Raw genomic sequence first — 14,247 nt, forward strand, 5'->3', positions numbered from 1 at the left:
CACACACACACACACACACACACACACACACACACACACACACACACTCACTCACACGCACACGTCTCTCCTCCAAACAGAGTGCAAAGCCTAAGAAGTCTTACTCTCGCCATTAAACATAAGATCTGAAAATATGCTGCAGTGTAAAAGTTCATGTATCTTCATACATCTCAGAACAAACCCATCAGATCTGTGAGGCCAGGGGTTTCTTAAACCATAGTGTTGAGTTAAACGGGAAGAAAACAAAGACAACAAAAAAGAGAGATAGACATGTAGACAGACAGATAGATCAATGGAACAATGGAACGACAGAACAATAGAACGATAAGTAGATGAAAGATCGATAGATAAAAACCTCTTTGGAGGGAAAACTATGTAGATGCTGATCCAAATGCAAAAGCCTCACACAGCTTGGGGATATCAAAAGTACCTAGAAATATATATCTACAATAGTTATGACACATACAGACAACCAAGCTTAAAAAAAATACAAATATTAAAAATAAAAAGATAAATGACGGCCTCTCTGCCCTTTTCTTATGTCCCCTCTCCCACTCTGCCGCCACCCCCTCCCCCCCATAACACATCATATTAAATAAGGCACAAATTTACACAATTAAAATTTGGCTAGTTATTGTTCATCTATTTACACAAAACAGTTTTAGTGTTAATATTGATACATTGTTTGTTTTAACATAATACAGGAATAACTCAGGACAATAGTAAAAAATCATTTTGTTCTGGACTCTTACGTGGTGGCCTAGCGAGGTGCGACCAGTTTCAGTGTCAAACTGCTTCATTGCGTGACACATTCAGAACCAATCAGCAGTTATTTGATGTTTAAAACACTGGAGCAGAAGTATAGACCAATCAGATTTCACTGTGGGTGGGGCTATATATAATAGAAAACAGAAAGTTGTCAGGATTGGACTCAAGATTTACATAGTAGAGATAGCTTTAATCACTTTATCCCACCTGGTTAGGACACAGTGTTCAATGAACTGTGGAAGAATTTTTTTTTTATTCACTTTAACCGATTAACCGTATTTACGGAAGAGAAGAGATGGAGGGTAAATACTGGAACACATCTGCAGCGTATTGACAAAAAATACATTCCTCTTAGGTATATACATACATCTCCTTCATAACACTAAGGCCGATTCATCTCACTGGGGGCAGAGTATTTGGATGTAACTGTTTCTCTAGCTACATTTAATCATCTAAATTTTAACTTTATTTATTGAGTTTGAGATGTCTAGCTGCATTACACGGGAATGGACAGGATGGGGTGGATATTATTGCTTATGGTTTTTAAAGAGATCTCTTCAGGTTGTGTGGGAATTTTACAGCACATCTGCTTTCAAAATAAGGCAAAGGAATTTGTTGAGGGGGCTAAACCATTTCGGTAATCTAGATACATACTCTGGGTATGTATTTGTACATACACGCACACACATACATATATATTTTTATATATATATATATTTATATATATATATACATATACACACATACACGCACACACACATGCATATATACACATTTCTAATTGGGATCAGTACAGTTCATCAACTCTACATCAACAGAATAGTTAAGCCAAAGCAAGAAATATCAGAATATCAAACAAGATGTGTACACTTGTTCGGATAAAAGTTCAGGTCCGGAGTTTAGGATGAGTGACACCTGTCTAGACAGTCCAAAGTAACACCGGAAAGCCACACACTTATCACTGTGGCAGCCTAAATCTAGGTGGACTCTTGTAACTCCTCCCCTCGTAATGGCCAATAGCTGAGCAATACCAATATGGTACAAATATATTTATGAAACAGAGAAAAACAGGTCATAGTTCAAATGTAAAGTCAACAACACTGGCAGCCAATCTTTTTCCCATGAAGGCAAGTCTTTAAATTTTTCTTGACCACAATCGAGTAGCCTTTTACGAAAAACCACAGGCTTTTCTTCTCCATTGTTCAGTAGTTGAACTTCCCTGCCTGGTTGACAGGCGAGCTAGCAGGGATGAACAGTGGTTTGGGTGGGACGTCAGGCTTGAGCGAAGCTGTCCGACGGACAATAGCTCCACGGTGGACTTCCTGCTGATCGCTGTAGCTATGCTGGCGAGTTAGGTATCCGTTAGGGATGAGCGGGTGCCGTACATCGCAACCTGAACTGCTGCCGTTAGAGTTCATTCGGGACAGCAGGAGGGGCTGATGGGAGCTGCGCTGGTTGAAGCTGTGCTGCCGAGGCACCACTCCCCCGCTGGGCATCTTGGGGGTTGTTATCAAAGAGTGGCGTTGTGACGGGTGACGGGACACTCTCTCCAGGGTGGACTGATGATGGGGAGGAATCTCCGGAGGAACATCCATGCGGCGAGTGAGACTGTCCCGAGGAAGCGTGGAGGAACTGTAGTATGGTGCAGTCTCCGTTTCTGGGATATGTGGCTGTACGCGATTTGCGAACGCCATCTGACCGGCATGAGCAGACATGGAAGAGGTGAGTACAGTGGAACTCTTGCCCGTGGCCACGTTGATTTCGTGAATGTGTTTCAGAAGCTCGTCAAGTGAGGTAACGTCCACAATCTTGTGTGGGTAACAGTGATACGGCTGGCTTACCACACGCTCTGCGTTGTGGACTTTGCGTTCCTCCATGTGTGCCGAGCCACCTAGTACCTGTCCGTTGGTCAGTCCTTGGGAGAAGGGGAAAATCTGATGCTGCATCCCAGGGGTTGGCCGAGATGCTCCCATGTTATGGGACTTGGGTTCTTTAGCATTATTGCAGTTTTGATTCTTCTCCCATTGGTTCTTGAAGGCCTTCATACTCTTGATTGGGAGCTCTGGTGTCGAATCAGGGGTGGGAAGGCCGGAGAGCTCAGCTGAGTGGTGATGATGTGGGTGAATGAGCTCTGTCATGGCAGCATGGTGGGCGTTCCTGCGATGCGCCTGCTCTTTTCCATTAGCAAAGAAAGAGTTGTAGAGTTTGGGTGAGGATACCTCCAGCTTCTCATCCTTGCTTTGGCTCTCTAGCAGGCCGTTTAGCTTGGCTAGGCTGCGCAGGGATAGAGCATGTGGGATCGGTGCTTCTGGATCTTTCGACAGCCTCTTGGTCTTGTTAACGTTGTGGTTGCAGTAACAGGAAACGAGGAATCCAGAGAGGAAAGCTCCCAGGACAAACGCCACCAGGACACACGCAATGAGCAGAGTGTAGTGAACACTGTGGTTGGACTTATCTACCTCAGGGGGCCGGCGCACTCCTGCAGAGAGGGGAAGAGAGCAAGATGAGTGCACTGTAAAGACACAGCGAGGTGCCAGTTGGGTTAGCTTTTAACAGTGTGCGAGAGTGTAGAGTTCTTAGTAGACTTCTATTCAAGTTAGAAACTGCTGACAAACAAAGCAGAGCGCTGGCTGAGCGGGCCGTTCTAAATCAATCTGCAAATGCGCATTGGTTCAACATCAAATAATGCCAGAGCCTCAAGAACAATTGCTAATGGTCTTGGAGGGAGCTAAGTGGTTCTCTCATTAGCCACAGTCTCGAGAGCAACAGTGTTATGTGCTCGACTCACAGCTGATTGTGCTGTTCTACAATGAGCTGCATATGGCGTTAAGGTGGTGCAAAAATGACATGGAGATGTTTTCAGTGACTAAAAATTAAAATGAATGCACAGACCACCTTACGGTCTTAATGAGCTGAGGGTAGAGGTGATTTTGCTAACATGTGCAAGCTCAGATAATTAGTAACTCCCACTGCCATCTGCACAGTCAGCCTTTCCTTGTTTTTCTCCTTTTTCTTCCTTATTTATAAGAGCCAGTAAATGGAAAAATCTGCTGTTAGCGATATTTTACATAGAGAGATATTATACACTGAGCTGTAAGCTACATTAGTAAAAAAGTGTCTGCTAGGAAACAAAATGGTATGTCTTAATTCATTTTTATACAACATCAAAGATATCACTTAAAGAGCACAAATTCCATTAAATTGTTGATGTGTTAGTTATCGAAACTGAAAGTTTGGGCAGGACATATACACAGCCATGAAAGTGAAGAGAGGTGAAAGCAAGATAGATGAAATAAATTAAAAAAATGAACTATGGCTGCATCCGAAATACATTCGGATACTGTCTGAATAGGTACTACATTTGAATTTGAACTTACTTTGCACCTGTAAACAACTATGCTATATATAGTATGAATGTGTGTAGTATGAATGAAATTTGTACATGCTACATCCGCACTGTTGTTACTGTCACATGACCTACCAGCATCAGTCGCGTCGCTTCACTGCCATTTATAAATCCTCTCCCGTGGCCTCATGTGATAGTAAAGTGTCCAGTGAATGCGCACTTCAGAATCTCGCCGGAAGTACTAAATCATCCAGGGACTTTTCACCTACTGTTTTTTGAATACTATGCATTCAGACATACTACTGTGTTAGCATACTGTTTTTCGCATACTATATAGGAGGGAAGTATTCGATTTCGGACGCAGTGTATAATTTGCTAAATATTTGCTAATTGTGAATTGCTAATCAAAGATAACATACAGGAACTAAAAGCCACAAAATTCTTATTCTGAGTCTTAAAAAGATATTCATAAGTGTGGGAACACTTTGCAACATGGCAAGCAAATTGAATACACCTTTATCTTATCAAATGAAAATGTCTTAAGGGAAACATTTGTTGCAGACTGCTGAGAGACAAAACTAAAGATAGCTTAAAAAATGTGTAGCAATAGCGGCTTAAGACTTTTGGCAAGGCCAACGAAGTCTCACTGATGCACACGTCAGCGAACAGTAATGGCAAACACAACACAGTGTCAGAACAGAGTGGGTGGATCACCGTTAGCAAGCTATTGAGTTAGGGAGAGAGCGGGAGAGAGCTAGCTGCTGCAAGCAAAAATACAACTATGAATGCATAATAACTCTATGTGAGAAAAACAAGGATAATCTTCCTCCAGGCATCAATACAAACACATTAGCCGAGCAGCAACTGTGCTTTGCTAGCTATAGGAGTAGGAAAGCTTCCCGCCAACTCAATTCTTTACTGTAATTCTTTTTCACCCTAACTGTTTATAGATGCAAACCAGAATGAGTTATAGCCAAGTAAACTTCTAAAAGAGTAGCTCAGTGCACACACATCTCCACATCTCACAGTTATTGAAAGATCTTAATATTTTTTTTAATAAGATGGAGTTTCGAAGGTCGTTTTCACACCTGGCTCGTTTGTAGCATTTGCTTCGGAACCTGGTGTGTTTTGGTTAGTTTAGGTATAAATTAACACAGCAATCGCACTCGGATATGCACCAAAACAATTGTTCCGAGATCGCCTCAATGAGGTGGTCTCGGCCCGGCTGAAAACAAACTCTGAGGCAGTTCGGTTGAGGTGAGAAAGCAATCTGAACCAACAAAACCAATGAACTAAGCAGTATCATAATTCATAATGGGAAATGTGTTATATAAAAAAGCAGCGGTGTCTGATTGTGAGTTTTTGTGGTTGAAAAACCAAGTGCCTCTTCATCTGAGTAACTGCTCTTCTCCATGCATTGCAAGAATGCTGTCCCAACAAAGCCTTGATTCCCGCTCTTATCTGCATTATAAATTTTATATATTTGAAATATAATTAAATATCTGAAATGTATCAATCACAGCATGAATCAAAGCTATATTCATACAAGTGTTTGCGTGTCACGACAGCTTCAGATAAAGGCACAAAAAGTTGGCAATCCATCTTTATGGATAACACAGAGGAACATAAACAGGTGAACTTTGACCAATAAGGGGAAAGGTTTACTCACATGTGATTTGCATAAACACTTTTTGGTATGCTTTGAAATGTTGCCTTGTGAAAGCCAACCGAACCAAGAAGAAAATTTTAACAAATTAAGTCCCTGTTTCGGAACAAGAAAATGATCTACAGGTGTAAAAACATTTAATGTTTGCCTACAACCCAAAAAAAAAAAAAAAACTACTAATACATGAGTTTGCTTCATTCTCTTGTAATAACAGCTATAACAGACTTACGTGCAAATATACTGGAAGATGTTATGTATAATAGAAGGGACATTTATCTTTCTCTGACTCATTCTTCTGCTCTCTGCTGGTCTATAAACGGAGGTCTTTGGCCCCTGGGAAGCACTGAGGGCCGGCATATGCTATGTGATGATGGGTGACTCACATGCACACACTTTTAGTGTCACAACAGGTTCGTAGTCCTTTTTCATGACTGAATAGCTTTTCATACAATATACTGGTATACACACACTGATAAATACTTCTATATATAAGTATATCTGTATATATATATATATCAATATCAAAATAAAATACCAGGCTGCATACATGCTAACACATTATAGCACTGCAGTTTATTCAATGGAATAGTAGAGTTTTCACTGACACAAAAACTGAAAATAAAACACAAACACTGAAAATAAATTAACAAATACATTGATAAAATGCAACTTTATATATATATATCTAATTGACTTTGTAATTGGGTCAGTTATTTTGAGGGGTATGAAATAATCATTCAAGATGATCATCAGTGTGTAAAAAAAAAAAAAAACGATATATGAGAGTTTTTGGCTTCTGGCTTATCCTCCATCTCCCTTTTAAAGTCGGCAGAACAGAGGCTAAATATAGCATAAATATGTGAAGAACAGGGACAGGCATAATGCGGACAGACCTTACTTTGCCAAAAGACAATCAGCCAGACAAAAAAAAACAAAAAACAGAGGAATAGAAGATGGAGAGAAACTATAGGAAAAAAATGGCAGAATTGAGAAAGGCTAGGAGAGAAGGAGAAAAGAGAGAAGTAAAAAAGATATATACAAATAAATTGTATACAGTATATAATGAAAACAAGGAGGAAAATATCATGGTAGAACTGAAAAGTATGGGTTAGGGTGAGAGTAAAAGATAGGTAAGGAGAAGAGAAGAGAGGGAAGGTGCTTTAACTCTCTCCCGGCTGTGTGAGGGATTGTGTAGGCCTCTGTCAAAAACCCAATAACTCCTCATTGACTCAAAGAAAGAACGAACAAGCATAAAGATGAGAGAAAAGGGAAAGAGGGAACTGAGGAAGATGACTACTGTAAGAAAAGAGGATGACAGATTTGTTGAGAAAGGATAGGACAGGAAAAAATGAATGGGAGTAGGAGAGTGGGTGAGAAGAAAAGAGGTTGATAGAGTGAAGTGGTGAAGAGAAATGAGTGACAGCTTTTTAGTGGTGAAAACTTGAAGTCTTTCAATCTTCCTTTTGGCTGTGTGAGGGATTGTGTAGGCCTCTGTCAAAACCCCAGTAACTCCTCCTCAAAGAGTTGGAGAGTGGGAGAAAGAAGTGCTGGAGACATCTATGAAAGCTGAAGGGCAAAAAAGTCTGTTTAATTGAAAGCAGACTTTTGAGCAATCTCTCAAAGCTCTGCTATAAAATAAGTGTGTATATACAAGGGGCTGCCAAAGTTAACATGTTCATTTAAGATGAAAGAAATACTGTAAAGATTTGGTTATCACCATTTATAGAATGACATTAAAACTGCTTCTGTTTTGAGCTCATTCTAAAGATTAGTTGAAATCGTTGGAACCTTTGCTAGAGCAGCTGCATAAGTCTCCATGTTCAACACAAATATAATCTCAGCCAGGTGCTTGTGTATCTGTGCAATATGGAGAAACTTGCCGCATAAAGACCTTTTTAATGACAAGTTTACAGTGGTCGACCAATATTGTTTTTTTGATAACCGATCCTGACATCTTAGATGTGTGTATATATATGTATGTATATTTTGAAAGTATATATGAATTACTTAAAAATCATACAATGTGATTTTCTGGAGTTCTGTTTTATATTCCATCATTCAGACTTACAAATTACACTCAAAATTACAGACTTCTACATGCTTTGTAAGTGGGAAAACCTGCAAAATCGGCAGTGTATCAAATACTTGTTCTCCCCACTGTATGTATATTATATCAGCCATCGGCCACCCTGATATATATGTGTGTGTGTACAGAAATGTATATACACCAAGAAAATTGGTGTCCTTAAAGGTTGGATTTTTCCTAATTTTTTTAATTAAGGCATTAAGTTCAATTTCCAAAAGATGATTTTTTATTCCTCTTTTTAGTCAACTTTAGCATGGGTGTCTAAACTTATGCATAGCACTGTATATATTTGAATTAATATTTAATAAATTACAAATAAATAAATTTGAAATAATTTGAAAATAAAATAAATCTCTAAATTAATCAGTCTGACTTTAAATGGCAACTTCTTGATTATTAAATCGTATTACAGTATTTTTCACAAATAAAAATAAAAAGAAACTGGTTGAAAAAATATGAATAATAAAAAAGAAGTAAAAACTATAACCAACAGAGCATTCAGTAATCTGGCAAGTCTGTTCACACTGTGAATCTTTTTTTTTTTTCAAATAAAGACTAATTTTACATACAGCACATGAAAATGACAGTGAGTGACTGAATATAGTGCAACATAGTCAATCAAGGGTTTAAAGTTTGTCAATTGTGTTACTCCAGTGAAGATGAACTATTCTGCCCACATTCATTTCGGACTGCCGTCACGCACAGAGTAACATGTTCATGCAGGCTACTTAATGTCTGACAGCTGGAATCGACTAAGTCAGCAAAGTTTGTGAAATTAAATGTTTATTATTTATTAGATTAGTTTAAATTACATAAATGCATATTTCAACTTCCACCACATTGGCCAAACAGAAAAACGTATCGGGCGATGCCTACGTTTAAAAAACGCCAAATATCGGCCTTGGTGATATATCGGTCAACCATTACAAATTTATATATAAATGACATTTAGATGGGACTTCTATAAAGTCTTTAAGATGGCAGAATTTATTTTTGGTGAAACTCAACAAGTATGAAAAATCACCTATGAGTATAACACCATTATATGAACTGCTGTGGGTTTATTGGATTTTCTTTTCTTAAAGGTATAGTTCACCCGAAAAAAAAAAAATTCCTCACCCTCATGTTGTTCCAAACCTGTATGATTTTTTTCTTCTTCTGTGGAACACGAAGATGACATTTTGATGAATGTTTTATCTGTTTTTGTCCATACAAAGTCATACAGGTTTGGAGTAAACCGTGAAATAATTTTCATCTTTGGGTGAATATCCCCTTTAAAAGAGGCCTATAATTCTTTTACACACAAACACTTGTCTTCTTGGTCTCTTTTTCTTTTGCGCTCTGTGTGTGGCTGATTGCCTGCGAAAGGCTCGGGAATGGAACTTTTTATGCACCATAAATTTGATATCACTGAATAGATCAGGCTCATTTGGCGATAGTGGGACACTAGAAGTCAAAGAGATTCAAGGGTTATTGTAGTTCAGTTTATGCACTGTATCTCAGAACAAAGGCGAGAAGAAAACCGCCTCATCCTTGGGGACTATATCAAGGTTTAAAGCTTCTCTGTTTTTGCTTTGTTTTGTGTCTGCTTTCACTAAAAGGAGGGGGTTGAATCTCATGTGTTAGAAGACTACACTCATTAAAATAAAGGTTCTTTATTGGCATCTATGGAACCTTTCCACAGGACAAAAGGTTCTTTATAGTAAAAAAAAAGGTTCTTTGGATTGTTAAAATGTATTTAACACTAAAAGAACTGTTCACTAAAAGGTTCTTTGGGGAACCAAAATGGTTTTTCTATGACATTGCTTTAAAAACCTTTATATTTGTAGTGTAGATGTTAAGTATATTTGCCATCACTCACTGTGTATTGCTCAAGCAACTGGTAATGCTTTTGTTGAATCAAGAGATTCTTTAGTAGTAGTAGTAATAAAGTGCAGCTCAGGGGATTAAACATTTTAAATTTTAAAAAGCTTCAAATTGAATTTGTATATCATCAAGTGGCTGTAAAATGAACAGAAATGAATGTCACCCTTGTTGCATTGTCTGTAGAACTTTCCAGACAACTTTATAGATGGCCATGAGAAGTTGAAATCAAGCCTTTTTGTATCTAATTCAACCCAAGCAAATACCAGGAAATGAGAGCAAATTAATTCATTCAAAGGGACATCTTCTGATCTCCACACAGAAGTGCAAAATCTGCTGGAAAATTAAACACGGATGAGTATTACTTCATCTCATGATGGAATATAATTGACAATTTGAGCAGGTACACAGAGAACAGCAAACAAAAGTAAATAATTGAGCGCGTCTGAACCCGTGAACGCAGGAAATGAGAAAATGGGAAAAATATTCTGCCTAAATGGATTTGCATTTTCAGCTCAGCGCTCTTGTTCCCTAAATGCAGTATTTTATAGAGTCTGCAGAAGCTTTAATGAAGCCATTTGGTATGTGATTTGACAGGAATTGACAAGGAAATAGTATTTAACATTCTCAAAATATATTAACCTCATTTATCAATACAATTAAAAATCTGTTAAGTCTTTTTCACATAACTCGCATCAGTGCTTGATCTCAACATAAGAGCATGTGCTGCTTTCACCTCCAAGTGAAAATTATGTGAATCATGGAGGCGTTTAAGAAAAAAAATATTATATGGTTTATTATAAATAAACCATTTTATTATTAATAAAACATATAAAGTATTGATAGCAAATGAACGAGTTAACATGCATTTGATCTTAGAAAAAAAGTCCAAGCAATTCTTTTATTATTATAAAAAATGTATAAATAAAAAAGGCATTTTATATCATATACATTTTATATATTTTAAATAAATACATTATATATAAAATATATTTTTTAGATTTTTTATTAAATTAGATAAGGTTGATGCGAATCATGTGAAAAGACCTTTAGAATTCACAGGAGTCAACACATTTTACAAAATATCACATTTAAAAACATCATGCATAATTCAATGCATCATGCATTCAAAGCCAAAAAAGCAGGTTTCTGATTAGAGAGCGACTCCTCTTAAGCAATCCAAAGACGCACTTTCAAACTTATATGACGTTAGATTCATGCAACGGTTTCAGACATACTTGTTGACACACCACACAAGCAGATAGGGAAATAAATGCGAAAACTCAAGGGAAGCCAGTGGCTGGTCCAGCTCAAGATCTTACAACCTTAGAGAAGCAAACAAGCATGCGGGAAGCAATCGAACTCTAAACAGTCTCACTCTGAAGCCTGAGTTGCATGTCATATCTAGTTCAAGCATCTCTAATCCTTAGAAGAAAATTATGAACTATTTGAGACAAAAAGGGCAACAGATTTCTAGAAGAACTAAAATAGCAGAAGGGAATAATCTTAACGTCAGAGCTCAGGCTTTACGAGACTCTAAACTAAACCCAGAGGGGGAAAATAAGGGAAGCTTTAGAACATAAGGTGAAGCATTAGTTTGAAAAAAAACAAAAATAAAAAAACAGGCAGGTTAACAGAACACTACATCTCTCCAGTCAGAAGGGCCGGAGGACGAGAGGAAGGGGGCAAGGAAAAGGAGAGAGGGGCAGAGGGTTTTAGGAAGCGCATTATATGGATCCAAGCACCGTATGAGCCCACAGTTCTTTAGAAAATAACTAGTGTGTGCGCACTATACTTAATAGCCTGTGTGTTGAGTCTGCATGTGCTCGGTTGATATAAAGAGAATTTTCGGGGAAAACTGGATTTATTTTTGTGACCTTTGGTGATGGACATTATTGCCTGGCACTGGCTACATGGGCGGAAGGCTGACTGTGACATTTACAAGTGAAACGCTTTAATGAGAAGGACGTCACTTTGCTCTTTTCAGGAGCAGAGCTTCTATAAAGTCGATTAAAGCCGTTACCACACCTGCCTTTACTGAGTGGATTTTTTTTTATTGGAGTCTTGTTTGGGTGTGTGATTGGATTGAAAATCAGCAGATTTTGCACTCCGTCTTTTTCCATTATCTTTCCACTTCCTCGATGTGAACGCCTAAATGTCTTCCACCCAATTTCAACGTTTCCATCCCTCGCTGACTCCCTAAACCTCAGTCTCTCTCCCTCTGTTTCTCTTCCTGCTGCGGTATTAATAGCCTCTCTGCAGGACCGAATGCGCCTTCAGCCCGGAGTTCAGCCGGGTTCATTGTCAGTTCATCTTTGACTGTGTTTTAATGAGTTTCAGAATCCGCCCACCCCCTCATGGCAGTCCGTCCTCTAACACTCACGCAAATTATCTAGAAGCCAGAGTTCCTGCCATCATAGCACTTATTCGAGTGTGTGAATGACCTGTGAGAAGGTGTGTTTAAAATAACATTAACGAGCGGCGTGGACTCGGCAGCACCCACCTTAGAACAAATAGAGATTTAGTTTCGGCAGACATCATTATCGCTTCCTTTTATATATATATATATATATATATATATATATATATATATATATATATATATATATATATATATATATATATATATATATGGAGGGAGAGAGAGATTCAACCACGCATGCTTAAGTCAACACTACCTAAGTCCGTAGGAATGGAATGGATAGCTTGACTCTGACCCTGCTTGCTAAAATAAACCGCAATGATGCCGACTGAATAAAGGCAAAGATCGAATCATTAGCAAATGAATCATTCAGCATTTTAACCAAGAGCTCGAATAACCGTCAATAATTCATTCCTTTCAATAATGTCAGGGAAGGAACCACTAGAGCCAAATTTGCACAGTGAATGAACACTGGTAAACTGAAGCACTTTTCTAGAGGAATTAATTAAGTCACCCAAATGCATCCTATTAATGAGATTAATCTGTATATACATGACATAAATGTAATAACACAGCTTGCATCTGCACAAAATGAAACAAACTAAAATAAGTCAAATTGTGAATATGCTCTTTCTGCATAAAATGCAAAAAACTTTTTAAGTAATATACAGAATGTTTAAATAATTTTTTTTTCATCAAACTAATATTTTTGTAGATTAAAATGAGGTGCCAATGAGGTGAATATGAAATTACAAAATTTAAAGGATGAGTTCCCACTCTGCACCTCTCCCCTCTGGTCTGGAATGCCAAATAAAGACAAGAAACTCTTGCTTAGACTGGAAGTAATGGTTGTATGCTTTTAAATTAATCAGCATGACTAAATGCCACATTGAGGCAGGGTGTGAAAAACCATCGGCCCTCTGAGGTTCTGTGTGTATTCTATGTGAGACAAATTACCTCTCATCAACAGGTAATACAGAAGTAGAGGGTTGAGTTGGGAGGTGAAGAGAGGGAGATACAAGGTGAGTTGTGACTAAAGCACCACACCTCTCCTGTCTGCGGGTCGTTTGATTGCACAAGCGTGCGACTGCTCTTGACCGAACGGCTGAATAGATTGCACGCTGAAAATTTCTATCAGGCGGAGTCTGCCCGCGGGTCTGTAGTAGCTGTTTATTTATCGACTGCTGGTGCTTCTCATTACAGGCTGAGTGGATGATCATAACGGCAGGCGCAGGATTTATGATCATTTTGCTGCATTCTCGCAAACTTCAGCCAGGGACAAACAAGTGGAATCCAGGCAAAGTATCTTTGGAGATGTAGGGGAGACTTAAATGTATTAAAACAACAAAGATGACTGCAGACAATTCGTTCCTTTTGTTTGTCTGGATGGAACAACAGGGAAGGTTGAATGCGATGAGCACGGACTAGCAGATTGCTTAACTCAAAGGTTTCTTTTTAGGAAAGAGAATTTGTTTGTATCTCAAAGTCGGTGTGATTCTTTTACTTTTGTTTCTTTGTGAGTATATTTTATGATGTGCGCAGCTGTGGGGTCATGCAGTGGAATCCAATACAGCGCTAGAAAAGTTGAAACTTGGGATAAAGGGAAGCTAGAAGACAGACAATGGGCCAAGGGCCTCTCCCCACCCCCTTACCCTCCATCTCCACACTGCCTGGCTCCAAGTCAGGAGAACCCTGCCCTCCCTGCCTCCCCTCCTCGGGGTGGGTACCTGTCTCAGAGACACCCTTGACTTTAGGCAGAGCTGGCCCCTGATTGGTTGTGCTGGCGCTTGTGGGTGAGGTCTTCCCTGTGGTTGTATTGGAAGGGGGTAACAAAGTTACTTATCAGAAGTATCCATAATATGCATTTTAAATCAGGAAAACATCCATTTAAATATATTAGTTCAGCATATTTCCATTTTGTATAATATCAATTAAGGGATTGTTTACCCAAAAATCAGTCATCAGTTACTCACCCTGTCATTATTCACAACCTGTACAATTTTGTTTAGTGAAAAATGTCTTTTTTGTCCATGCAATGAAAGTCAATGGGGTCCAATGTGGTTGTTTTGGACCCCAATGACTTTCATTGTTATGGA

General features: G+C 38.6%; 1 protein-coding gene across 4 annotated transcripts in view; it reads right to left on the minus strand.

The window, feature by feature from the left end:
• Positions 1-1,535: 1,535 nt before the first annotated feature.
• sema6cb (semaphorin 6Cb) overlaps positions 1,536-14,247 on the minus strand; it is a 154,289-nt gene continuing 141,577 nt past the window's right edge. For 2 of the 4 annotated variants that reach the window (XM_081388409.1, XM_081388410.1), the window contains exons 20-21: positions 13,804-13,956; positions 1,536-3,247 (exon numbers count right to left, since the gene is read on the minus strand). In XM_081388409.1, the coding sequence (XP_081244535.1) occupies positions 1,971-3,247; positions 13,804-13,956 (1,430 nt within the window). In that variant the 3' untranslated portion in view covers positions 1,536-1,970. The remainder of the gene's footprint in view (positions 3,248-13,803; positions 13,957-14,247) is intronic. The other 2 variants (XM_081388411.1, XM_081388412.1) reach the window with 2 other exon arrangements.

The sequence above is a fragment of the Scardinius erythrophthalmus genome (assembly GCF_964197995.2).
Source record: "Scardinius erythrophthalmus genome assembly, chromosome: 16".
In the NCBI taxonomy this organism is placed as follows: Eukaryota; Metazoa; Chordata; class Actinopteri; order Cypriniformes; family Leuciscidae; genus Scardinius; species Scardinius erythrophthalmus.